Here is a 26,893-nt window from a genome sequence, read left to right as displayed (position 1 = left end):
GTTTGGCTCATACTGCGGGACTGGACCGGAGGCTGCTCACCGGGCCGGATAGGACCACCGGGCCCTGGGGCGCAAACTGACAGATTCCCCGGGGGACTGGACTCTGCAGGACCAGCTCAACTCAGACTGCAGATTAGGTGGCGAAGGCTGGTATCTCTGGGAGCACACACACAGACACACACAGTACGGCTAGACGTTCCCTGCCCGCGGCGACGAGAGACGCAGTAACCATGCCTATAAAGATTGATGCATGTTCCTCACAGGGCTATCACACCCCCAACAGAACACACTCATGATGAGGCGATACAAACGAACTTTGTGCTGTTGATAAAGAGACGATTGTAGTAAAATTATCATGGACCAGAGGCTGCAATTTATATATTTAAACAACGAATACAAAGAGGCTTTAAGGGTTCTATTAGTGCTTTATGAAAAGGATCAATTCCTTCATCTCAAATTGAAGATCAACATAATTCGCAAATAATTATCTCAAACGAAGGCCTATATTTTAGGTTTAGCATGTCTTCGATATAAACAATCTGACATTGCCTACTTGTTCTCATATTCTGCTAATCCACACCTTTCTGTGTACACCGACCTAACGTTGATGTTGGCTTTACACTGTGCGATGAGTGCAAATAGACTAGTAAAATCCCAACATCTTCTTCATAACTTTATACATTATTAACTCACAATACACGAATATCTCTAAAACAATTTTATTATGTCACTGGAGAAGACAAACATGATATACATATAATAAAAATAAAAAAAACAATTCACCTCATATGTTGTTTTTGGAATATTTTGGGATTATACCACAGTTATAGAGACAAATAAAACAGTACATTCTACACTTATATAGAACATTTGACGATACAGGCATATATTAAACGTCATATAATATGTTATTATTTCCATAGTTTGGCAGGGTTAGGGTGACAAAAGTCATCCTGGCTCTCAAGAAGAAAGGTGCCTTGGATATATTTGGATCTCAACAACAAATCAAAAACAAACTGCATTACCAACGTATTAAAACACCACATTAGAGTAAAATCTCAGAGGATGCTTGGAGATTGTCTAGTTTCGGGAAAAGTCAAGTCTAGGACACAATAAGCACAATAACCATGGCCAAGGCAACAATGCCTTTGTATTCCCCTTCAGCGACTGGCCGGTCTCTGCTGGTGACCACTTCCTGGTGACCACTTCCTCTGCTGGTGACCACTTCCTGTTGGGGCCTCTGCGCTTCCTTCCTGCTCTACGATTGGCTGGCTGTGGCAGTTGCAGTGGTGGCAGCGCCCATGCGCAGCAGCTCCTTCCTGTGGTCGAGGATGACGTCAAAGCTGGACTGGAGGCGGTTCTGCTGCTCCTGGACACGGCCCTGCAGGCTGCGGACCCAGCGGATCAGAGCCAGCCTGCGGTACATGGTGAGCTGGGCCTGGTGCTTCTCCATCTCCTGGGCCTTGAAACGCTCGCGGTCCCTCAGGGTCCACACGGTGTCCTCCAGCTCAGGCAGCTCGCCGCAGTCCGTGTCCGAGTCCGACAACGCTTCTCCGTCAAGCAGACTGTTCCCTGTTCTCAGAGGCTTGCTGCTCCTTTTCCTCTCCATTTTGTCATCCCACTTCCTGGTCAAAGAGGGGGTAAGGGGGCCTGCTGGGGCGGCAGGGGTCTCCTGGTTGCCCCCCTGGTGGTGATCAGGCTTGGGCTCCCCCACACCGATGCGGTCCCACCCTCCCATGCCAGCCCCTTCGCCTCCGCTCTCCATGTTGAGAGAGGACAGGCTACCACTGGACCTGTAGCTGAACTCAAAGTCTGAGTCGCTGTCGCCCCATTCCTCTGGGTCCTCCACTTCCACCTCCTCCTCCTCCTCCTCCGCCTCCTCTTCCACCACCACTCCCTGTTTCATGACACCTCCCCCCAGGCCTTGTTTCTCCTTCTCGTCATCGCTCATCCTCCCCATCTCCTCCTCCATCTTGCCCTCCTCCGCACCATCCGGGGGCACTCTTCCGTACCCATCGTCCCCACTCTCAATCTCAGGCAGGGACTCCAGGGGGCTCCAGCAGGGCAGGCGGGAGAGCGGGGACAGGGGCCCTGGACCGTAGTGGTTGGAGGAGGAGGGAAGGTGGGGCTGGTCGCGGCCCAATGGGCCCAGGTTACGAGGACGCACCTGGTTGCGATTCTCGTCTCCCCCCGTCATGACGTCATCGTCTTGACCCAGGAAGTTGAAGTTGCCGTCCTTCTCGCCTTGCTTCCTTTTGCCCCCCTGCTGCTGGCTGTTGTTGCTGAGGATCCTCAGTGGGGAGGTGCCTCCCTGGCCTCGGTACTGGGGGTTTACGGGTCTGTCCTGGTGGAGCATTTTGCTCGGCTGAAACTCACTTCTTCTTGCTGGGGATTCAATTCTCCGTGAATGAGATTCAAGTCTTCTTGACCGAGACTCAATTCTTGTTGAAGATTCACTTCTTGATCTTGACTGAGAGTCACTGTTTAGAAAAGCAGAGAGAGAAAAGGGAATAAGATATGGAAGTTAATTAAGGCAATTGTTTCAAGGTTAATCCTTCACTATATATCAGATAAATCTAGACTAATTTCTCTGATACAGTCCAGTACGCTGCTGTATAACTCACAAGTTTGATATTAGCCTACAAACAGTTAATCTTCTAGCCATCGCTGCCATTCCGTCTCGTTCTAATATATTAAATCGTAGCTGCTCCGTGCATCCAATTGCACTCCACTTAGGCCTATATTACCATCAAATATTTACATGTCTCCTCAGAATGGAAATTTCACTAATCCTTACTTCGGGGTACTGCCACTCATTCTCCGCTCTGTCTCATGATGCGCAGGCACGTGGTGCTGAAGGACAGCGACTAACGTTCCGGGGTTGCGACTGGCACTGACGTAAATATGGCACTGGCACTGACGTAAATATTGGCGCTCGATTGGTGAGGATCAAGTTATCAAGTAAAATCGACATTGGGTGATGTGATATAACATATCAATATTATGCTTTATATTCGTTTGAGGTTCGTGCAATAGCCCAACAATACAACGCACTCCCATCCTTCTTGTAGCCTATGTTTCGGCTAGGCTATAAAAGCTGTCAACTACAGGATGTTCTTTATGCACCATTAATTACGTCTTCTTAGACTTGTGACAGTCAGAAGTGAAATACCATAAAATTCCTTTAAATTAATTAAGCAGATACAAAATGAAGATGTGCGATTTGACAGGAACGAACGACGACGCCCGATGAAAGCATATGCTTATAGCTTATCATAACACAAATCATTAGAATAGCCTACCTACACAATGTTGTTTGAGAAAAATAGATGACAAAAAAGAAACACGGTTTTATTAAATTAATATAAAAGATGAATTAATCTCCATTGTGCGTCACGTAATAGCCCAGACCTAGTTCATCAGCAGCGCTATCAGCTCACCCCATATCCTCGTTCTCCTCGCTCGTCCGCAGCGATAGCCTCGCTTCCACTTATACAAAACAACCTTTACAATTCCTTATTTCATTCGCTGATTACACAATCATTCGGATTGACAAATGTGTGAATCGATACATAAGAGGGCCTTGTCTTACCGTATGCTAGTAAAGTGCTTCGTAGAGGAAGTAGATTGGGAGCCCTCCCTATTTCCCCCTCCTCTGGTCGACCCTCCTATGTGATGTTTATCTGCGACTACCCCCCCCCCCCCTCCTCTCTCGCTCTCTCATCCACTCTTTCTAGCACTCTGATAGAACGGACTACCCAATGACTCACTTCCGAAACTGGGAAGGGACGGTAGAACGGGAAAATGCAGAGAGGTGAGCAGAAAGTAGAGTGCAGCAGAAATTACATTGAAATGTCTCACCATATCCTTGTTTTTTTAAAGGGAAAGTACGACCAGAAAAGTATATACCACAAACGAATATTTGTTTAGGCTACTCAAATGTAACTAACCTATAACACATTCTCATAATTTTGCCAAGGGAGACAGACTGCCATTTGTTGCATTAAACTGGTGACTGTATCTGTCGGTATTAGATTAGAGGGAACGCCTGTGTTGAGTGCGAGTGTGTTTTCGGGTAGGAGGTGTGGCACATCAGACAGACTTTGCAAGTATACTCCCTCCCCATCTCCTGTCGCTTGCGGCAGAAGAGCAGAAGAGCCCCCCCCCCCCCCCCCCCCCCTCCCCCAACCCCCCCTTAACCCCTTTCCACTTCAACAACATCCCCATTCAAGTGCTGCACCTCCAGGCTGTCCCCTCCTCCCCATCGTTCAATAGTAGCCTAAGCACATGAAAAATACATCAAACACAGCGGCCGCCCGCGGCCTCATCACATGCAAAATCATCTCCATCTTCCAAAACCGAACACAGACCCGTGGAGCAGGACACCGATATAGAGAAACAGATAGCAACAGGGCCAGAAAATAGAAACATTGAGAGACAGAGAGAGAGAGAAACAGAGCATGCTTTTGCGGTGCATGTGGACCAAATGTTCACACGAAGGGTCATCCGCGAGGTCCCTCGGGGCGCTAAATAAATATTGTGCGTCGGTTATTGCGCAACCGAGGCAACTCATAAGCACCCATCTCACAACACAGGCATTGAATAAAAAGAGCATGACTTACCTAGTGAATAAGACCTTGTTATTTAAAAAATGTTTTCTTTACACAGCCCCGAGTAATGACCCACTTCCCTCAGTTCTGCTTCATCTCCAGCAACACCAGTCCTTACTGTGACAGTGGCCAAGGGGAATGACCCATGGCTATACCGTCAGCTCACAACACCACAATGCATAGCGGCAGATACAGTACAGAAAACCAGAGTAGAGTGGACCTACAGTTCTCTCTTCTCGAACAGAGATCGTTCAATTAGCCAAGACAAAGTAAATCAAATAACCCCCCCCCCCCCACATTTAGATTTTCCACCCCTTGGGAAGCATCACGGAGAGTGAAAGATCTCATGTTTCTGGTTAATTATTCTAGCCTCCTATAGTTGGGAGTAAAATAAAAACTTTTCCTTTAGATTTTGCGGTTGGTCAGGCCCCACATTTTTTTTAAATATAGATAATATTTCCCCATCTTTCAAACGAGGGGGACTTGGTTTGGGAGTTGGGATAATGTTATGACTGAATAAATAAAACCCAGGATTACATCTCCGCCTAAAGCTAAGAGGGTATACATGGGGTTCATTCCAGCCCCTATGCCTGCTCCTAATGTTGTGTAATGAGCCTTCCTGCAGCCCCTAACCCCGAGACCTGCTGCTAAATCACCATGGACTAATGAGATGGAGAGATAAAAGCGGTCATTAAAAGTACTCCTAACGAGTTCCTATTATTAGCCACTTATCATAATCATTAGATTATAAACTGCAATTATCTTTACTGGACCAAGAGTGGTCCTATCTGAGCCCAGAGGTCAACAGAGAATGGGTGGGAGTAATAAGGGGCAGTCATGATTCCGTCAAAGTCAATTTATATTCTATTGTTTGAATTCTGAAGCCAAGGTAAGACTGAGCAAAATTAAGGTGCAGAGAGCGAGAGTGACATTAGGGACACATTTAAGTATGCGATAAGTATGTTACTTATACTTTCGCACAATTCTACTGACATCGATGCAAAATTTGCACAAAACTTAGTCTGGTGGTGGGAGGGGCATTTCTCCAACTAGGGTTTCATCCGAAGCTAAGTCAGATACAGGTGTTTCAGAATGTATTCACACCGCTTGACTTCAACATTTAGTTGTGTTAGAGCCTGACTTTAAAATGGATTAAATTGAGATGTTGTCCTCACTGACCTACACACAACACCCAATCAGTGGTGTAAAGTACTTAAGTAAAAAAAATAAAAATACAAATACAACTTCAATCGTTTTCATGGGGGATATCTGAGCTTCACCATTTATACTTTTGACTACGTTTCCTTTACTACATTCCTAAAGAAAATAATGTACTTTTTACTCCGTACATTTTCCCTGACACCCAAAAGTGCTCGTAACATTTTGAATGCTTAACAAGACAGGAAAATTGTCAAATTTACACGCTTATCAAGAGAACATCCCTGTTCTTCCCTACATCCTCTGATCTGGCGGACACACTAACCACACCTTTGCTTCGTTTGTAAATGACGTCCGAGCGTTGGAGCGTGTTCCTGGATAATGATAAATATATATATATCGTAAGAATATTTACTAGTGTTTAGTAGTGTTTTACTGGGTGACTTTCACTTTTTCTATCTTTACTTTTACTCAAGTATGACAATTGGGTACTTTTTCCACCACTGTACCCCATAATGTCAAAGTGGAATTATGTTTTGTCCAAAGTTTTAGAAATGAATTAAAAATGAAAAGCTAAAATGCTGTGGCAAGCCAGGAGTAAAAATGTGCTGAAGTCACTTTTCTTGATTTCATTGAACAAGGCAAGTCAAATTCTTATTTACAATGATGGCCTACCCTGGACTACCCTACCCCTATCGACACGGGGCCATTTGATACAGCCTGGAATCGAACCAGGGTCTGTAGTGATGCCTCTAGCACTGAGATGCAGCACCTTAGACCTCTGCGCACCTCGGGAGCCCCTATGGACTCACACAAAAATAGTGTTTAACGTGATTTTTTAATGACTACCGCAGCTCTATACCTACATGTATACCTACCTACACCTTGCCTCCTTTTTATTACTTTTTTTCCTTTTTTGCAAACAGGATGTAAAAAAAGGCTTCCTTTTCCCTGTCAATTCAGTTAGTATTGAGGAGTAACTAAAATGTTGATCCATCTTCAGTTCTCGTATCACAGCCATTTAAGCTCAATGTTTTTCAAGTCACCATTTGCCTCATGGTGAAATCCATGAGTGGTTTCCTTCTCCGGAAACAGTTAATACTGGGTGTATTGATACACAATCCACAGTGTTCTTAATAACTTCACAATGCTCAAAGGGATATTCGATGCCTGCTTTTTTCTTTATTTACTCATCTACCAATACCCTTTGCGAGTCCTTGGAAAAATTCCCTGGTTTTTGTGGTTGAATCGGTGTTTGAAATTCACTGCTCGACTGAGGGACCTTACAGACCTTACGTCAATAAAAATCTTACTTGCAACAAGGCACTAAAGTAATACTGCAAAATATTTTGCAAAGCAATTCCGTGTTTTATTGGATTTGCCACAAACATTTTACCAAGCACAGTAGTGGCTGCATCATGTTATGGGTATGCTTGTAATTAATCGTTAAGGACTGGGGAGTTTTTCAAGATAAAAAATAAACAGAATGGAGCTAAGCACAGGGACAATCCTAGATGAAAACCTAGTTCAGTCTGCTTTTCAACAGACAGAGATGGTCGCCTCGCTTCGAGTCCTAAGGAAACTATGCAGTTGTTTTGTTTTAGTCACTTTAAATAATGCCACTTTAAATTTACATATCTTACATTACTCATATGTATATACTGTATTTAATATCTATTGCACCTTGCCTATGCCGCTCGGCCATCGCTCATCCATATATACATTTTCTCATTCACCCCTTTAGATTTGTGTGCATTAGGTAGTTGTTGGGGAATTGTTAGATTACTTGTTTGATATTACTGCACTGTCGGAACTAGAAGCAAAAGCATTTCGCTACACCCGCATTAACATCCGTTAACCATGTGCACGTGACCAATAAAATGGGATCTTTCAGCAGGACAATAACCTAAAAGACAAGTGAATATTCCCGAGGCCAATCTACAGTTTTACTTAAATGATCAACAACCAATTTGACAGAGCTCGACAAAAAAAAAAGAAAAAAAAAGGGAAATATTTTACAATCTAGGTGTGCAAATCTTAGACGTACCCCAAAAGACATCACTGTAATCGCTGCCAAATGGGATTTTAACATGTATTGACTCAGGGGCGTGAATAATTATGTAAAATTAGACTTCTGCATTTCATTTTCAATAAAATTTGCAAACATTTCTAAAAACATGTTTGCACTTTGTCATTATGGGATCGTGTGTAAATGGAAGAGAGAAAATTCTATTTAATCCATTTTGAAAATAGGCTGCAGCAACAAAATGGGGAATAAGTCAAGGGGTAGGAATACTTTGAAGGCGCTGTACCTCTACCTACAAGCAACCTGCATATGAGTAGAATAGAACACACCAGGATAAAACAGATATTAGAGCATGTGGTAAAATCCGCTTTAATTTACAAACTTAAAACAAGTACATTTAAAAATCAGAAAAAAATTATAAAATCAAACCCATTCTATTTACATGATACAGTTATTTAAAAAAAATTCAGGACACAAATTAAGTAGGACACAATCAAGTGTTGTCCAAAAGAGTCAATGGGGTCCCGGGAGAAAGTGTGAATGTTGTTGATACCAGATTTTACAAGGTAGTGCACACTCTGGATGGGTGTATGATTGGCACATCAGGCACAATTGTCAGGCACCTCAGTTCTCAAGGTAACAGAAAATACTTCTTTGGGGTCCTTTGGCTGCTGGTGCGTTGTTTTCTCGACATGGCCGCTTAGCAGCCGGGGCCAAAACCTTGATTTGTCCCCTCTTCTTCATCATCTGCGATATAAAGAGATATTCAGAGTTAAATATCGGAAATGACTCCTGTTGCTAAAATAATGGACCAGAACTTGTCAGAGATATACAGAGCTTGTCAACAAACTCTCCACCACGTTAGAAGCAAACGCCCCATGACGATAATATTCAGATTTCGGGATTCTTCATTTCTTACTGGAATGTAATTATTTGGGAGATTTTGGCGCCAGCGTGGAGTCCCATTAAAAATTATACGTGTCCAGCTGTGTTTGTGGACGTCTGTATGACTCGGAGCAGTACTACAGCTATTTAAAAACATCAATTACGCCTCAGTTTAAAACAGAACTCCCCAAAAGTCTTAACCTGGTTAGCATGATCCGGCATCATTTTAATTGTAATTAAAATGTCATCATGACGAATACAAATTTGAGCCAATTTTAAAAAGACAATGTCAATGCCCTGAGATAAAATACAATTTCATGTTGACGCTGCGTCTTCCCTGATCGGTTCAGAGATTATACATGCAATAATATAGATATTCCACACAGATCCAGTTTGGATTATGTCATGTTGTACACATTTTCAGCTAAAAACCCAGTTGCAGTATATGTAAACATAGTAAATTAAAAAAAAAAAAAGTATGGATAAGAGCGAGCAATGGTTCAAGTCAAACAAAGACTGCACTAACACAGTTTTTACCAGGGAAACATTGACAGCTTGGGCTTTTGGCACCACCCTATGGTCAGACATCGCTACTACACTACATTTCTATGTCCCATGTTTAGAATTACAAGTACAGTAATGACCAAACCGTCACAAGTTCTAGAGAAGAAACTCTTAAAATGTGTAATGGATGTTTTTATTCTACAGAAGAGAAAAAAAAAACTGTTGGGAATGGAGTGAGGCTTTCAAGAAAAACAAAACATGTTTACTGAAACACTACACACGGTTGTAGCCACAATACTGACCAACTATCATCCAACTGTGTGCATTAGGCCCACAGGGTTACATATACCACCATTATATTTTCTCTCTATGGTTGGACCTGCCTGTTTTTTGGGGGCTTCTGCAGCAGAGGCCTCTTTCTCTGGCGATAGGCTTTGGAAGACGAACCCTCGGGTGTTGCGGGGGGCTAGCGGGTTCCCCTCGGAGATACAGGCCAGCTTCTGCAGGACCGAGCGGGGCTGGCTGAGCAACGAGCCCCTCTTCACCTGAGGTGGGGTTCAAAGGTTAAATGGAGGTGAAACGGTCATAGAGGCAGTCATCTAGTAAAGATTCTTAGAAGGCTCTGATTACACAACAGTGAAAATCATAAGTGTCAGACTAGAGGAGAGAGGGTGACTACAAGTCCAGACTAGTATGAGGAAGGTACTGACCATGGTGGGTTGAGAAGGTCTCTGGAAGGGGTTCTGAGCTGGGAATTCTCTGTCCGCCTGGGGTGCAACAGGCAGCTCTGGAAAACAAAACAGAGAGACAGAGGGATTGAGATAAGGGGAGGGTTAAAAAAAGTAACTTGAGGAATTCGCAGTCATCTTTCATATATATATATATATATATATATATATATATATATTATCTCATATCTCGTGTACATCAGCTCACCTTTCTTCTGTAGTTTCTTGGCGGTCAGTTTCTTGGCCAGCTTCATGAACTGGCTGTCCTCCTCTCCAATCTTCTCCTCCTCCTCGTCCATGTCAAAGTCCTCCCCTTTCTTGGCCTTAGCATCCGACTACAACGTCAAAGGGTGTTAGACAAACACGAGACCACACACACACACACACTACATAGGATACAAACCAGGGGAGTAATCATTAGTCCAAACCGTAGGAAAACGGTTCGCAACGAAAATGAGTTTATTGGAGAAATTCAAGTAGGTGCCTCCCTGTTTCATTCCATTTGGTTCCTAGTGAGTTTCCCCTGACAGAATAGAATGACACACACCAAGTGTTCGACACACTATATGCTAAACATACACTACATGATCAAGTTTCGGTTGGGCGATTAAGCATGGCTCGCACGGGCGCATTGTCATGCTGAAACAGGAAAGGGCATTCGCCAAACCGTTGCCACAAAGTAGGAAGCACAGAATCATCTAGAATGTCATTGTGTGCTGTAGCGTTCAGATTTCCCTTCACTGGAACTATTGGGCCTAGCCCGAAACATGAAAAACAGCCACAGACTATTATTCCTCCGCCACCAAACTGGTTGGCACTATGCATTGGGGCATAATCACGTTCTCCTGGAATCCTCCAAACCCAGATTAGTCCTGACTGCCAGATGGTGACACGTGATTCATTACTCCAGAGAAAGCGGTTCCACTGCTCCAGAGTCCAATGGCGGCGAGCTTTACACCATTTTAGGCAACTCTTGGCATTGCACATGGTGATATTAGGCTTGTGTGCAGCTGCTCGGCCACGGAAACCCATTTCATGAAGCCCCTGACGAACAGTTCTTGTGCTGACGTTGCTTCCAGAGACAGTTTGGAACTCTGTAGTGAGTGTTAAAACTGAGGACAGACAATTTTTATGCGCTTCAGCACTCGGAGGATCCGTTCTGTGAGCTTGTGCAGCCTACCACTTCACGGCTGAGCCGTTGTTGGTCCTAGACATTTCCACTTCACAATAACAGCACTTACAGTTGACCATGGCAGCTCTAGCAGGGCAGAAATTTGACAAACTGACTTGTTGGAAAGGTGGCATCCTATGACGGTGCCTCGTTGAAAGTCACTGTACTCTTCAGTAAGGTCATTCTAATGCCAATGTTTGTCTGTGGAGATTGCATGGCGGTGTGCTCGATTTTATAGCCCGGTCAGCAACGGGTGTGGCTTTAATAGCCCGAAGCCACTAATTTGAAGGGGTGTCCACATACTTTTGTACATGAAGTGTACCTGTTCTCGTAGCCACTGCTCCCTCTCCAGCCTCTCTTTCCTCCTCTGCAGCTCTGCCTGGTCCAGCTCTTCCTCCTCCTCCTCATCTTCCTCTCCCTCTGCCCCCATTCCGTCCATGTCAAAGCCATCGTCTAAAGAGAGAAAAGCACCACAAAAACAGAGACAGCATTGGGTTAAAACACGACTGTTGAATAAAGCTTGTGGAACAGAAAAGCAGGAGATCTGTCGAAGGAGGACGCCAACTCAGGACACACCCACCTATGTTCTTCCAGCGGAAGCGGCGAGCTCGGCCCGGGCCGTCTGAGTGCAGGTCCCCGTCGGCTAGGTAACGCTCTTGGTACAGCCGCAGTCGCCGCTTGTCGTCGTCAAGGACCTGTTTCCTGGAGACGAGCGGGTTACACTAAGCTTTAGGGTAACATTTTTTTCCCCACACAGACGCCATATGATTGGTTGCTTTTTCCAATAAAAATGAACAAATTAAACTTCTCTACTACCAAACATTACCTATGAAGATAAAGCACATTGTGCTATGTTAAGTTAACCCAATAGTAATAGTATTGAGTATAGAAGTTCTTAGATTTTTTTGTTCCGAGGTGTTTAGAATGCTATTTTTTGAGGGTGGGGGTATTTGCGTCAGTACTTACATGTGGATCTTGTTGACCTGGTCCTGCAGCTCTTCATCAGACGGCAGCTCGTCCAGCAGCTCCTCCTCCTCATATTCATTCTCACCGTCATCCTCATCCTCACTGCCCACATCACTACCTGAGAGCTCAGCCTCAGAGTCCACAAACTCTGCCATGCGCCTGCAGAGAGTGGAAAACACAACCAGACGACGTTAATACAAAGTGGGCTTGAACTATCCTTCTGTGTGGAAACCGCACAGAAGGAAACCGATACATAAAAAGGGGTTTACAGTTTGTGGAATTGAGTTCCTTTTCAAAAACAGGACATTCGACAGACACTCATCCTAAGACCTACAGTTATATTGACAGACTAAGGTATAGGTGAATGTAGAGGCACTATGTTGTCTTAAATACTAGAAAAAGAATCAATCCCATATCCTCCTTGCCGAAGCAAAACATGCCTTCTGTGCTATGCTGTCTTTGAGCTCATCTTTTAATAGGCTCTACCGTCAAGGAAACCCAACAGACGTCTTAACTTAAACCTCTATCTTTATAGTGCTACTGATATTTATTATAACGGCATTGTCAAGAAAAAGCCAGCACCAAACGCATTTCACTGTACTTGTGCAGGTGACAAACTTGAGCTGTGTAAGTTCATCTTTCAGGAACAGTTCTCTACTTGCATTTTCTTCCTTCCTTGCCGGGGTGCAAACACAGCCTCTCTCTCCTCCTCCTCTACCTCGTTCTCTTCATCCTCATCGCCATCATGGTCTTCCTGGAAGGAAAGGAGGAAGGAGTTAAACTGATTGGGGGTATACGTCATCAATGCAAAAGGTGCGATCGCATGTGCCTTACCTGCTCACTCTGGCTCTCCACGTCTGACAAAAGTCGAAACTCACAATCCTCTTCCGCCAGTCTCGTTCTACCGAAACAGCACAGAACAGCATTTAGCCTTACAGGGATACATTTTTCGATTTCTTTGAATGCATAGCCTGAGTATATCATAGTGGTAAGTACAAGAAGTATAACATAGTACTCCCGTTACAGAATTGAATAAACGTTGATACTGAGAAGGTAAATTAGTCATCAGATACAATATTATGGCCCTATCAAATCAGTTTAATTTTTTGCCTGATTTTGCTATTTTCTCTCTCCAAAATAATTTTTCCCCCCCAGGTTTTCACCCTCAAAATCCCTTTAAAAAAATAGAAAAAACAAGAATGGGATGTTCTAAGTCCACAACGATGCTCAAACTACATCAGGAGAAAACTTGAGGTCTGGTAAAATCTAAGAAATGTTGAATTGTAGGTGTAGTGCACAGTTTTTAATGCATGTGCACACCAGCCAGAAAGAGTTGTTCAGTTGGCAGTGTTTATGTAGCAAAATAAATTATGGTTGGTTTAATGCAAATAATCATGATATCATTCTGCCAGGTAGGTATAGGCTACTTTATAGTTAACATTTAATTGAGAAGGATTTTGGAAAAGCCTTTCAATCTAGCCTTTCAATTTACCAGTAGAGTAGAAGGTTATCATTAGCATTATCGCTAACGGCTGCACAGAGCATAGACTAGACATACGAGCACCACACAACACACAGAGGTATATTCCTGTGCAGGAAAATACAAATTACTACATTTTGTCTTATTAACTTGGACGAATAAATGAACTTTCTAATAAATGACAATACATTTAGTTTATTTCCTAATAAGTTCACTACATTCAATATTGTTGAATTCCATTTTAAAATGTCTGGAGTCAGTGATTGTCTGCGTTTAAAAAAATATTAGGCTAGCTGTTTTTACCGGTCTTCCGCAGTTGAAGAGTGTGGGGCGTAGCTAGAGTTGGATCTCAAGGGGGAGACACCTATACGGAGAGAGATTGAGAGGAATGGAACCAAAACATTTTTACACCCAATCACCCAGACATACACCCAGTACTTGGGAGACACGCTTACCTTGAGTAGTAAACTTCCCAGAGCAGAGGCCGAGCAGCTGATCCATGTCATCGTCTCGGTCCATTTCCAACTCCATCTTGGCTTCCTCCCTCTTCCTCCCTTCCGCTCCCTCCTTCTCCCTTTCTGCCTGTGCGGTGGGGAACACTCCCGAACACAGCCCCAGCAGCTCATCCTCCTGGGTCGCCCCCAGCCCTCTAACTCCTCCCTCGCTCTTCCTCTCCATCGCTCCCTCCGTCTGTGTGGTAGGGAACATTCCAGAACACAGCCCTAACAATTCATCCTCCTGCGAGGCCCCAAGCCCCCCCACTCCACCCTCTCTGGCAGTCCCGAACCCCCCAGAGCACATTCCTAACAGCTCCCCCATGTTAGCGTCCATAGCGTTCTCATCCAGGCTGGCCAGTAGGAGCTGCCTCTTGTGGGAGCGCGGGGGGCCAGTGCGGGGCCCCACGTTGAGGAAGCCGTCGGCATCCAGGAGCTGGGAGTCCTCCTCCAGAGAGAAGCGACCCTGGGACGGGGCCCCCAGGGGGCCAGAAGACTCGCCGGGGGAGGGGGGAGCGTACAGGTCCTGAGAGTCCTCCACGGGCAGCGAGAGGGAGGGCTCGGAGAGTTTCCCTGAGCTCTGTGGGATGGAGAGAGAGAGAGGGATGAGATACTGGGGATGAGTCTCAAAGGAGTCCGTCTCAACATTTATAGAAACTGCCTTTCTGAATCCTAACTTAACAATAAACATGTCTGTATGGGTTTGCGGGGGGTGCTGCTGCTGCTCATCTGAACTAAAAAATACACATTTGGACACAGAAGTTTTAGCCTAAACGTAGCCTGAAATATAGACACTGACTGTAGGGCTATTACTCTCACATGTTGTCTAATATAATGGTATTTCTTGAAGTAAAATGATACACCAAATGTTAATTTAGTCTTGGGAATAGGAGCGGAGAAATATGACTTTATTTCAGCATCTTGAGAGAACGAGAATGCACAGTTAGCACGGTCCCAGTCTTTGTCAGTGACAAAAGCTGACAGTAGGCTATTCCAACTACATAAACATATGCATCCAGGACAAACTGAAATCGAAATCAGATTCATGTTGGATTGTTTTCACAGCTTTTCGTTTCCTTGAAACCGGTGGAACCTACTTCATTTAGACATTTTGAAGGGAAACTCGTTCGCCTATTTTTTTTAGAGTTAGGCTATTGCAGGCTTGCCCCGGTCGCTACACGTCCTTGCTCTCTGAGTAGAAATGGAAGACAAAACTTTACCCATGTCAACTGGTTTAGGACTATTACTGATACAGCCACTCTATTCATTTATTACATTGTTCTGGTGAGCTCTGATTTTTTGTCTCCTAAGGCAACAAGTAATGAGAGAATAGTAGCTGCAGGCCTAAGTCGGTCAACAAATAGCCTACAAAATGCTGGAAATTATATGCAGAATTCCACCCCCCACTTGCTAAAACAGGGGTGAAAGTAGACTGAGACGACTGTCTGGGACAGTGACGCATGCTGCGAACAGCAGTGGAGGCATCAATGAATTCAGGCTACACGTGTGCCTAATAGTCGCTGAATGTCATTACACATTCGGTGTTAAAAAATACAAAAATATTTTTTTAAAACAGGGGAAAAAGAAGTTCAATGTCTTTCCATCGCATTTTCAACTAGACCGATAGTTTTGTCCCAAAAACCATGGTGTTAAATAGTCAAATGTGCTTATTGTGGACTTTGCACGTGCGCTCTAGCCAACAGCTCGCAGACACAGTGTGGGTAGGCTAGGTCACACGATGAGACTAGCTTATTATGGATAATGATTTCTAGTTTGTCAAATGGCAGTCAAGCGTCGATCACCATGTCACCAGAATAAGACCCTCGGTATTTATTTGAAAGGGGGCATCGAGCTCGTCACCATCCACCTTCCCCACCCTGTGAGATTCGTCGTAACTTATTTCATCAGTAGCCTCATAAACTGAGTTGTAGTGGGAGGACCACACATACACACCATCGTTTACTTCCATATGATGGTTATTATATCAATACTGGCTCAAAGGAGTTTCCACCACCATTTCTCGCGTAATGAATTTTACCGACAAAGATCACATGTTGAACAAACAAATGATCTGTCAGCGGTTTTTTTTTTAAACGGTCCAGAAACTTCCTGTTTCCATCACAGCAGACGTGATGGAAAGGTGGTTTATCAGATGAAACATCATGCCTGGTTGTGTTCATGACACATTAAAATGCAATACATTTTTTTACAGTTAAATTAGTCTTTACTATGATGCCCAATGAAAACAAATTGGCAAGCACACATAAGAGGTCACTGCACCCCCCCCGGTCAAAATCGTTCCGCGGTCCCTGATTGAATTCACATAACGTATTCATTACTGGGAGACATGCATACTTGGGTCTGTGTGGTTCCGATTGGCTCTCTTCTGACACTGTCATACAGTGGTAAGGAAAACACTGTGCCCTAGACATACAGGATATAAACCCCCCTGAACGGTCAGCATCTCACCTTGGAGGCAGATCCCAGGAAGCTGGGTCTGAAGAAGCAGGGTGAGGGGGAGCGAAAGGTTCTGGCTGACAGGCCCCTGCCCCCTGTGGTGCTGCGGTTGACAGGCTGGTAGGATGGCAGCATGGAGCCCAGCAGCTCAAAACTACTGTTGTGACTGTTGTCCTTGGCCAGGGACAGAGAATCTTCTTCCTCTGTAGTAGAAAAGAGACATAGAACTTGCAATACAATTTTACCAGTGAAACTTCCCTTTTTCATAACCATAAGCCCCCCCCCCCTCTATTTTTTAACCTAGAATGGAAAAGAGACACCTGATTGCATCAAGGATTTAAGAGTATTTTATGAAGTAGCATAGTTATGATAATTTACTGTGAAAGTGAGATGTTCAGTCTACTCACCCATCTTTGTGTAACTGTCTTGACCACCGGGCCCTGTCCTCTTTACACCATCCCTGTAATAAAGACAAAATGTCACAACTTGGGAGGGAGAGATAACACACACATACTAACTCACTTAGTATATGCATTTAACGTACGCCAGTGTTCATTTCGGTACTCTATTTTTAGATGTAGTCTAGTCTTAGTCATTTCGACTCAAATATCATTCAGTCCGTCACATTTGTGTCATTTGAATAATGGATGGTCTAGTATTGCCTCATTAACCTATAGTAAACATAAACCACTGACTTCTATGCGCACAAACATACATAGCCTTGTCCTACCAACTTTTTCGGGAAGAACATCCTATTCTCTCCCAACAGCAGAAATATGACAACCATAACAATATATAATTATTTGGCCAGGTGATAATTATCTTGCTCTGCGAGAGCGAGCTGGTCACAGATCACCAGATGGTCCCCTAAAGTACTATGGGTTGCACCTCCGTCACGTCACTGCCATCGTTATGACCCGGTTCAGATGCCGCAGCCACATTGCTGTCCAAAAGTAGAATGGGAGCTAATGACTGTTTTCGCCCAGTGATTTAGTTGAATCACAAAACCTTGAGTCCGAATCGAGGCCCAAGTCCCTATGGCTTAAATCTGAGTCCCAGTGCGCGAGTCCTGGTCCAAGCACTCAAGTCGGGAGTCACTGAGTCCAAATGAACTCAAAATAAAAGTTATTTGCCCAGTCAGTGTAATGGCAAGAGGAATTTTGTCAATAACTTGTGTGCTATCCCATTTCCTTTCTGTGCCACTAAATGTTTCCATTATAGGCTACTGGTAACGTTCTAGAATGTTGAAGATAGAAATTCCATTAATATATACTTTTTAAATATATTTTATTATGATTCAACACGTCAGAGGCATGTTTGTTCTCCATAGCATATTTCTAGCAGCGTTCCAAAACGTTGTGTCCTGCTGAGCGCGCCCCCAGGTTGTTAGCGATAGCTAGCTAATGAGGTATAATGAATGAACAAGTGTGTAGCCTAATGAAACGGTTAACGGTCAAGTCCGCCAGTAGCCTAGTTTTAGAACACATTTTAAAACATTTTAAATGCAAAATGCGCGATAGAAAAACAAATACGCTTGTATTATGGATCATATCTTCTGAAGGGTAAGAGCTAGAATGAAGCCATTTTCTCTAAGGAAAAGAGAGACTTGGCTACAGAACCTGGCTAAGAAATGCAGTGGAGAAAGGTTGAGCGAGGCTACAAATTAAAATCCAAAAGATCATTAATTTCGTCAAAAATAACTGAAAAAAAAAAAAATCATTAATTGTTTAAAAAAAGTAATGTCTTAATTGCACAGACAGTGCATCTATTTTGGTACACCAGACGTACATTGATTTCCATTGGAACACTGCATGTGCCTTGTACCGCTGCGATGCAGAGGCAGTTGCAGTGCGTTCTGTGTGGTGCGTACGTTGGATTTATTGAACCTATGCATCAAACTGTATGTGTAGAGGGCTTGACAGAAAATGCTAGCAGAAGGTGAATGTCGAACTTTGGTTGCACACACGACCAGATGACGCCGCGTACCATTTTGCGCAATGACGCGGTCGGTGTGATCGATGTCCGACTGTCTCGCTCTCTCCTTGAGCACCTGACCACTCGTCTTGTACGCATGCAAGGTGATGCGCAAACACAGACGAGTGTCATTAGGATCCGATCCCGATTTTTATTTGACTGACAGATTGTGCCTAATGTAAATGACATTAACAGAAATGAAGTGTATAATTGGAAACGGAGCCCATCTGCCCACACGCCAAGCTTGCTACCCGGTAGCTCACCAGCTGGTGTGCCAGGTGAGGCATTATCTTCCCATTGCTGAAAAAGCCTGTGCCTATCTGCTGCTAATATTAATTGTGCTCATCATTGAAAAGCTCTGAATCTCGACAAAAACCCAGAGATAATTGTCTCGTTTTAGTCAACTGAAATTAAAAATTATTTAGTCCATTTGATGGTTATAGTCCCGTCAATATAGTCCCGTCAATTACCTCAGAAATATTTGTGTTAGATGAATATTTGAGTCACTACTTTTGTTGACGAAATTAAACGCTGGCTTACACACTTTTTCAATACATTGCTTGAATCCAGTACAGTCGAGAAGGAGTCGAGGACACTGACATCTGGACACTTGAATATAGACAGCACTTCCTTCTCCACACAACAAGGCTGCCCATGACCAACGACATGGAGCACTACCTCGCATTCTACTTTGCCTTATGCAGGCCTGCAATCTAAAGGCCACGTATTGTCAGCCTATGTACGTGGCCGAGACTCCCAAATATCAGCGCCACACACACGTACCCCGTGCGCGAGCAGGAGCTGCTCGCAAACAGCATGAGGGTTCCGTCTGTGTTGAGCATGTCTGGTGGGGGAGAGGGACCCTTTAATGTTAACAGGGAGGGGCTCCTCACACCCCTCTGTGCCTCGCTGCCCTCCTCCTGATCATCATCCTGGTCGTCATCCTCATCCTCGCCATCAGCATCACCACCCAGTAGCTCATCTACACCCTGTGGAGAGAAACAGGTTTATGACAAACTCCGAAAACACATCAACACAATTAATGGTTCCATTACCATTAATTGGACAAGACATTCCCTCTATTACCCTTATTCTAATTTTTCCACTTAAAAATGCTTTGGTCTTCAATGTGTAGGTTCCCATCGCGGAGCATCACTGCGGAAAGTGTACGGAAAGCACTGGCACGCAACCCAAGACTGCCTGAGGCAGGTGCGGTGGATGGGGGTAGAAGGTCAAAGCCGCCGATCCACTCTTACCTCTTCCCCCTCGGAATCTGTCATTTCCTCTTCCTCTTCCTCGCCACAGTCCTCGTTGTCTAGGCGATGGAGGGCGGCCTTGCGTTCTCGATCCTCCCGTCTCTTTACGGCCATGGCCTGCTGCAGACGGGACTTCAGGTTGGTCAGCTTCTCACCTGAGGAAAGGGTGAAACCAGGCTGGTTAGGAAAGAATATTGCAGCCAGTGGACAGAGAAATTAAGACATTTGGAAATGTGTGTGTGGCGGTGGATTTCAGGAAATTGGCTTATTATGCATGGTATGGGATGCCTCTTTAGCGAGTGTGGAGGTTTAGAGAGAACGTGTGTGTGTGAGATGGTGTTTGTACCAGGCGCGGTGTGTGCAGCCTCCTCCTCCCCTTCCCTGATGGTGGTGGTGACAGTGTCTTGGTGGAGTTCTTCGCTGCTGTCTTTACGGATGACGCTGAGCTGCACGGTGCGTTCCCCTCTGGGCCGGGCCACAGGCTGGACGTGACGTAGGAAACGCTCCTTCAACGCCTCCACGCCTGTGAGGGGAAACAAACAGGTTAACGACAAAAGACCATACATGACAACCAACTTGACTGGGTTTCTTCTCAACCCAATTAATTCAAGCTCACCCATTTCGCCACAATACAGTGCGCTTGTGTTGTGACCCACCAAAATCCTTTTGTGTGCCACATGAAATGTACAAAAGCATGCATCTAAACACAAGGCTTTAAACCCAAACCCACCATTTGGAAAATAATGCGCTATAGAGCTCTGACCTTATGGAGCTGAACATTTGCTGTGGTGCTCTCACCTGGGTTAACTTGAAGGGGCTCCAGATCAAAGGACCCATCGTCAGCACACAGTTTGGGGACAGGCGGGGGCTCCACCCCCAGCTCCCTCAGTCTGGCCAGCCTGTCCTTCTTGAGTTTTCTGACTGGTGGTGCTATGGCGTCCACGCTGGCTCTAGCAGGTAGTGGCTGAGCTCCCTCCCAATCCTCTGCCTTTGCCTCCATCTCCTGGGCTTGGGAGTCAGAGGGATCTGCCTGGTTCTGCTCTGGGGGTCCAGCCTCTATATACCCTGGTGGTGGAATTTCAGGACCACCAAACACTGAAATATCAGCCCCCTGCATAATGGCGGCAAGTTCAGGTAGTGGGAATTCATTGTCGTCGAGCTCCTGGGTTGGAGAGGTCTCCCCTGCCCTGCGGTGGTTCTCCTGGTGTGGGGAGGAAGTGGCTGTTGGCTGGGAGAGAGCTTGGGTCTGGGTGGAGGGTGGGTCCAGGGAGGCTGAGGGCTGTTGGGACTCCTTGGCTGGGTTGGGGGGAGGAGGTGTTGGGGATGCCTCCTTTATCAAGTCCTGATACTTGGCAGACCTTAAAAAATACAAATAAAAAGGGGTTTATATGCTTAAAAAGGGGCAATATGGAGTTCAAACAATAACAAAATGGAATCCCCGCCACTGTTTTGGTAAAAAGCTGAGGGAGAGGGCAGGAGAAATGTAACAATTCAAATTCATAGACAGAGATATGGATCCACCTATTAGATCTGAGAATTACCCGGGACCTCACGATACCATATTATCACGATACTAAAAGGCAATGCATGGTCAATACGACGTCCGCATTGGCCGTGCAGCATTTACAGGGATACGGCCTCTGCAGAAGTCAGGGCATTCATACTTCTTCGCGGAGCAGTGCAGAGCTGTTAAGCAGAGCCGCTGTGAAGGAAGTTGTCAAGGAAGTGAGTGTGTGTTTATACCTCCTGTCCCCAACTACCATCAACCAATCATGTCAATGCGGAGCTATACGGAGCCTTGCGCATTGTTACAAAATTTGGCAGTCGCGATGCAGTATGGAGCTGGAGATGGTGTGATGGTGCTTTGCTGGTGACACTGTCTGTGATTTATTTAGAAGTCAATGCACAATCAACCTGCATGGCTACCAGAGCATTCTGCAGTTATACGCCATACCATCTGGATTGCGCTTAGTGGGACTGTCAACAGGACAATGACCAAACACACCTCCAGGATGTGTGAGGGCTATTTGACCAAGAAGGAGAGCGATGGAGTGCTGCATCAGATGACCTGGCCACAATCACCCGACATCAACCCAATACGTATTTTCCACCATAATTTGCAAATAAATTAATTAAAAATCCTACAATGTGATTTTCTGGATTTTTTTCCTCATTTTGTCTGTAATAGTTGAAGTGTACCTATGACAAAAATTACAGGCCTCTCATCTTTTTAAGTGGGAGAACTTGCACAATTGGTTGCTGACTAAATACTTTTTTGCCCCACTGTATGTTGTTGTTATTGGAGTCAAACTATCGATATAATATCACCGGAAATAATATTGCGATATGTAACTGTATTGATTCCCCCCCCCCATCTATATGCAATTATAGTTTTAACTATGTTTAGAGACTATACAGTGTTTGTTTACAATGATATTGTTCACAAAGGAGTTAAACAAGCTATTTTGGGTTCTGATAGGGTATGACAGCTGAACCAACCTCATGAGGCATTTATAAGTTATATTCTTAAAGAATCAATGGGTATATCAGATTGCCCCTTTAAATTATTTGGACAAAACTAGATGAGCATAGTTCAGTAATTGCAAAGACAAAGCAGGTAGAAGTAAAGAAATCCTGGTAGATAAATGTCTTCTCACTTCAGTAGTGCCATAGCAGAACCCTCAGGTCGGACTCTCCTCTTGAAGAACTGGTCGATGCTTTTGGGCTCAGGCATGTGGTAGGGCAGCCCGCATGTGGATTCTGCAAAGGAATTAAGAACATGCAACAAGAAGCACTGAGTTGGACAATAGAAGCTACACAGGAAAAGTGTGTAGCAAGCCATGTAGAAACAAAGCATACTGGAACACGGGCAATGCACTCCATATAGGGACACGCTATTGTAATATGCACGTAAGAACAAACTGACCTCGGACCAGCCTCTGGGTCTCACTGTGCAGCTGCTTCATGGCCTCCTTGCTAGCTCGAGCTGCCTTTCTCTCCTGGGGACGCTGTTTCGGTCCAGCCTCATCATCTCCCTCATCATCATCATCAAATAAAGGCTCCTGAGGAAAAGATACAGAGCCCAGTTCTGATACACATTGTCTGCCTGCACAGCACAATATACAGACACAGAGCTATGTAAGATTAGTCAAATTCAAATGAACTCACAAACCACTTCACATTCAAAAAGTTATCCTGGGTGATTTATTTCTGGCATACGCTTGCTTTTTAGTGACCTCACACCTACTCCTGAACGACAGATAGGACTTTTAAATGTTGCTCTTACCTTGTGCTTCTTGGATTTCTGCATTACTGCTGCTCTGATGGCGTCCAGAGACTCTTCCTCTTCATCATCATCCAGACCAGCATCATATAGGTCATTGTCACCAAGGAGACAGCCGCTGTCATTCAGAGCACGGGGCAAAGGGGACTCCTACAAAACAGAGAGTGACGGGAAAAGGAGTCTTTACTTCATTAGAAAAATAGTCTTTACTTTGTATCAAAACTCTGAATTTTACACTGTCACTATAACACAACCTCTCACCTCTTCAGGTCTCTCTTTGTTCTTCAGTCGCTCCACAGCTTTGCGGCACTTCTCTTTCTTCCCTCTGTGTCTCTGGCTCTTCTCCCTCTTCCCTTCCTTCGGTTTCGCATCCTTTTTGACCAGCTCTTCCTCCTCCTCTGGCGTGCTGCCATCACTGTCGATAGGGGCTATCCGGGATATCTTCTTGCTCTTTAATTCTGCCCTTTTGACCTCTTCCTCAGCAGTCTCCATCTCATCCCCGCTGGATGCTGACAGGACCAAAGCCTCTGCTATCTCAGGCACAACCTCCTCGCTATCACTGTCTCTCAGGGCCTTCCGACAACGGGACCGCCGGTTCACTGTGATGTCATCATCTGAATCTGGAAAAAAATATTACAAGCCATCTTAATGACTAAATGCGGGAAAGGTAGCATTCCGTTTACGTCACAAAGCAAACTATTTCCTACTAAAGTAAGTAGGTTAGTTTGCATTGGTAGTTGAACAGCCAAGTACCGTAGTTTGCTTCAATGATTGGATTGTCTAAAGTCAAAGACTAGACAATCCATTGTTTCTTATCAAGAAGCAAATGGCCCAGTCCAGAGCAGTCTATTTACATTAACAGGGGGCTCTGGTCAGGTGGTCTGTTTAGGCACTGATCACCCATGTTGTGTCACTGTACCTTGCGAGTCGACAGTATTGGTAATCATTTTAGAAGCAATCTCCTCCACTGGTGAGCCCATCCCGCTGTCTGAATCACTCTCGGCTACTGGTTCCTCAGCAGGGAGCTCCAGTGCCTGGACAGGGGGGGGAAATCAGAAATTCTCCAAATGTTTGTTGTTTGAGGGAACCATGAGGGTGACGATGCCCTTCTCTCTTTCCTACAAAATAATAATGGTCTGTCTTCTTTCTAGTGACAAGACATAAGTATAACTGACGTAAACATAGAAAAATTGAAATGTGAAGAAAAAACTATTGTAAATTTAGGTGAATGATCTTGCTTGCTTAAATGTGATGCTTGTCTGTTGTTCAATGTTGGGTCGCCAAATGGCTGTTGTGGCGCCTTCTCTCTCAGCTGCCACAAAGAGCATACGGTTACCGTAGTTAGCCAGCTGGACATTCAACAGTGGCTAATGTTACACATAGCATAGAAAACTGGCTAGAATAGTTTTTTTAGTTCACACAATGTTCATTGGTTACACAGTCACATTGTTTCCCTATGCAAATGTCTAACAAACAGTCGATCAAACTAGCCAAAGGAAGAGGATTGCTAGCTAGCTAATCCAACTCAATCAGTAACAAGTCAGGTGAAGTTAGCGAGCTAACTAGCATGGGGTTATGGCGGACTCAATCCCCACCTAATGTTAGTCAAAATTAACCAAGTTAACGTAATGTGTTGAACTATGTATTGTATGTAGCTAGCTAATGTAACGAACAATTTGAAAATATACATTTCTTACCTGTTGCGAGATCACCACACTCATCTTAAATTACTTTATCCTCCTTTTACTTGTGTAGTTGGAGTGAACCTGCATTAAAACCGTGAAATCAAGACTTCCGTACCGTGTTCAATTCTTTCCGACCACAAGACAGTACTATTGGTGTAAAAAAAAACAAAAAAAATTTGCCTAATAAAATTGAATGGTGTTATTGATCCGCCTTTAGCTAGCTTTCTCTCCCTCCCGCTTGTTCCTGTTCTGAATTAATCATTTTTGATCTTTCGCGCGCTGACAATGATAGTCTATCCTCACATCTGTCAGTCATTGTCGTTGTGCTTTTCTATTGGATGATACTCAAAATCGATGTCCACTCTCATCCAATCGTTGGATGGTGGTCATGCCAATGACAGAGCAGAAGCATTTGATTGGTAAATCTACAGCTGACCAGACATGTCCACCACCCCACTCCAGGACAAAAACAGTAATTTATTTTCTAACACAGATAATGTACATTTTGTTTTCAATGCAATGTCAAGAAAATATTGCCGGCTTGAGTTAGTAAAAATAAGTGAGTGTTTAACTGGGTAAGGTAAACAAGAGTTTGGGGAAAATGTAGCAAGATGACCTGGAGATAGGGGATGAAATGATGTATAGTCTAATGACAAACAAGTCAGATACAGCTACTTTTAAGTGCAGTACTATGACTTAGTAACCTGTTGTATTATGAGTCACATTTACAGTAAAAATGTATGTTGTCTAATTGGGTGGAGTAGTGTACTAACCGTAACTGTACATGGGGTGGCGATCTTTTGATACTGCTACGCAAGCGCATAATGAATTTATAGCACCTCCTAGCGCATGCGCATTTCCAAATCTACAGGATCTGTTTTAAATCACTCAGAAGACAACGCATCCACAACACTGCTGGACATTTACGCATTATATTCCCTTTCTTAAATTAGCCCCCCTCAGCTTCGCGATACCGCCCCCAATTTCAGTGTCGGTACGGAGCCGCCAGGCCGGGACAGAGACGGAGAGAGAGCCCTCGGCCATGGAAGCGCTCGGACCCGGTAAGAATATGATATGAGAATCCGGTGTCGGGAGAGTGTGCCCCTATTCATTGCTCAACTGGGGACCGTGGTTGTAGGTAGGCCTCGACGACAGAGAAAAAAACAAACGAGCATATCAGGCCCAACGCGTGTAAGATGAATACAACGGAGATCAGGTTCTTACCGTGACTACTACAGCTTGATGAACACATGTTATGCAAGACAAAACGAGATCTTGTTTTCGTCAATCTTGGCTGCTGGTTTTCTATCTGAAGCGCGCAGCTCGATACTAGGGCTAGACGGCATTGTGTGTGTGGGGGGGTTAACCAATGCCTTCCGTGTCGTGTGTTTTATCTAGCCTATCGTTTCATCATCAAACACGCTCTTTTTTTCAGCTTTATGATACGTTTAAAACGATTCCAGTTGAAATACGTATGCCCTCAAGCCCACATAGCTTTAGAAAATGTTAATATTAAGCCTGGTAGTTAGCTAATTGTGCAATCGACACACTGTCTTCCTTTCTACCTATTGAACGCGACGAGAGACGCTAACTAACGTTACAATGCTGCAGCACTGTCTTTGTTCACGCTGAAATATTTAAATGTCATCGACTGTTAGTTGGCAGTACATTATTTTAAAAACGTGTTGATATGCTTTCTTGGATTTCTGTCAGTGGTTTGGTCGCCTGGGGGTAAATGATCATGCTCCCGTGCATGCATGGAGTGGAGCCTGGCTTTTGAATAGATCGTGTACTCCATACGTACTCTTAACAAAACCATTTTTACTGTGACGCAATGGCTACTAGTTGACTTAAAGGCTATATATCACGCACGAGATGCTGCACTGCCAATTGACAGTTTACCAATAAGTATGGTTCTTTCACACCTGATATACAAATAACTTTCATGCAGCTGGTGTGAATTCCTATCCTTATTAAAAGCGATTAACAAGTTATCAGCCTTTTTGTCGCCTGATCTTTACAGAAACAATTTTCCCCCAGCAATGAAACCCATGCCGTCGTTTACCACCACAATCATATACATTCTTCTCTATTTCCTGTTTGCCACGCAAATGTTAAGTGTCACTTTAGGTGGAATTGATGGCCACAATGGCTATCCATACACAAGCTTGGGCATTTATGCGTAGGCATATATAATGGGCTAATTTGTATTTTAT

At 44.3% G+C, this 26,893-nt stretch overlaps 3 protein-coding genes across 17 annotated transcripts in view; 1 reads left to right on the top strand and 2 right to left on the bottom strand.

The window, feature by feature from the left end:
• Positions 1-705: 705 nt before the first annotated feature.
• On the bottom strand, positions 706-4,745 carry LOC110496135 (UPF0500 protein C1orf216 homolog). Of its 6 annotated transcripts, none has more exons than XM_036952660.1 (2): positions 4,623-4,745; positions 706-2,480 (listed from the first exon to the last, which is right to left on the bottom strand). In XM_036952660.1, exon 2 carries the CDS (start codon positions 2,354-2,356, stop codon positions 1,259-1,261), a length of 1,098 nt encoding a protein of 365 aa, XP_036808555.1. In that variant the 5' UTR covers positions 2,357-2,480; positions 4,623-4,745; the 3' UTR covers positions 706-1,258. The 6 variants fall into 6 exon arrangements, with proteins under 6 accessions (XP_036808555.1, XP_021427523.2, XP_021427522.2 ...); XM_021571848.2 differs by lacking the exon at positions 4,623-4,745 and adding an exon at positions 3,593-3,693; XM_021571847.2 differs by lacking the exon at positions 4,623-4,745 and adding an exon at positions 3,441-3,586.
• A 3,392-nt stretch (positions 4,746-8,137) lies between these two features.
• On the bottom strand, positions 8,138-26,027 carry LOC110496133 (claspin). 3 transcript variants are annotated; one of them, XM_021571837.2, is made up of 23 exons: positions 25,902-26,027; positions 23,912-24,026; positions 23,254-23,612; positions 22,996-23,142; positions 22,636-22,771; positions 22,367-22,469; positions 20,508-21,067; positions 20,056-20,232; positions 19,710-19,864; positions 19,237-19,442; positions 16,887-16,939; positions 16,492-16,682; positions 13,984-14,602; positions 13,832-13,892; positions 12,883-12,949; positions 12,711-12,802; positions 12,049-12,207; positions 11,663-11,784; positions 11,405-11,535; positions 10,120-10,246; positions 9,894-9,970; positions 9,567-9,728; positions 8,138-8,541 (listed from the first exon to the last, which is right to left on the bottom strand). In XM_021571837.2, exons 2-23 carry the CDS (start codon positions 23,970-23,972, stop codon positions 8,419-8,421), a joined length of 3,888 nt encoding a protein of 1,295 aa, XP_021427512.2. In that variant the 5' UTR covers positions 23,973-24,026; positions 25,902-26,027; the 3' UTR covers positions 8,138-8,418. The 3 variants fall into 3 exon arrangements, with proteins under 3 accessions (XP_021427512.2, XP_021427511.2, XP_036808550.1); XM_021571836.2 differs by lacking the exon at positions 25,902-26,027 and adding an exon at positions 24,690-24,983; XM_036952655.1 differs by lacking the exon at positions 25,902-26,027 and adding an exon at positions 24,690-24,983 and having other exon boundaries at positions 8,138-8,545; positions 9,570-9,728.
• LOC110496134 (protein argonaute-4) overlaps positions 25,532-26,893 on the top strand; it is a 38,157-nt gene continuing 36,795 nt past the window's right edge. For all 8 annotated transcript variants that reach the window (XM_036952658.1, XM_021571840.2, XM_036952657.1 and 5 more), the window contains exon 1: positions 25,532-25,738. In XM_036952658.1, coding sequence (XP_036808553.1) covers positions 25,720-25,738 — 19 coding nt within the window. In that variant the 5' untranslated portion in view covers positions 25,532-25,719. The remainder of the gene's footprint in view (positions 25,739-26,893) is intronic.

Source organism: Oncorhynchus mykiss, chromosome 18 (assembly GCF_013265735.2).
Source record: "Oncorhynchus mykiss isolate Arlee chromosome 18, USDA_OmykA_1.1, whole genome shotgun sequence".
Lineage (NCBI taxonomy): Eukaryota > Metazoa > Chordata > Actinopteri > Salmoniformes > Salmonidae > Oncorhynchus > Oncorhynchus mykiss.
The sequence above is the reverse complement of the archived record's forward strand: the minus strand, read 5'-3'. Positions and strand labels throughout refer to the sequence as shown.

Excerpts from the sequence above, each read along its gene's own strand:
- LOC110496135 (XM_021571846.2), bottom strand. The coding sequence starts at position 2,817 with ATGAGTGGCAGTACCCCGAA. Across the intron at positions 2,481-2,797 it reads ATGAGTGGCAGTACCCCGAA|TGACTCTCAGTCAAGATCAA; the intron begins GTAAGGATTAGT and ends TTTTCTAAACAG.
- LOC110496133 (XM_021571836.2), bottom strand. The coding sequence starts at position 24,713 with ATGAGTGTGGTGATCTCGCAACAG. Across the intron at positions 23,613-23,911 it reads CAATACTGTCGACTCGCAAG|ATTCAGATGATGACATCACA; the intron begins GTACAGTGACAC and ends ATTTTTTTCCAG. Across the intron at positions 12,803-12,882 it reads TGGAGAGCCAGAGTGAGCAG|GAAGACCATGATGGCGATGA; the intron begins GTAAGGCACATG and ends CTTTCCTTCCAG.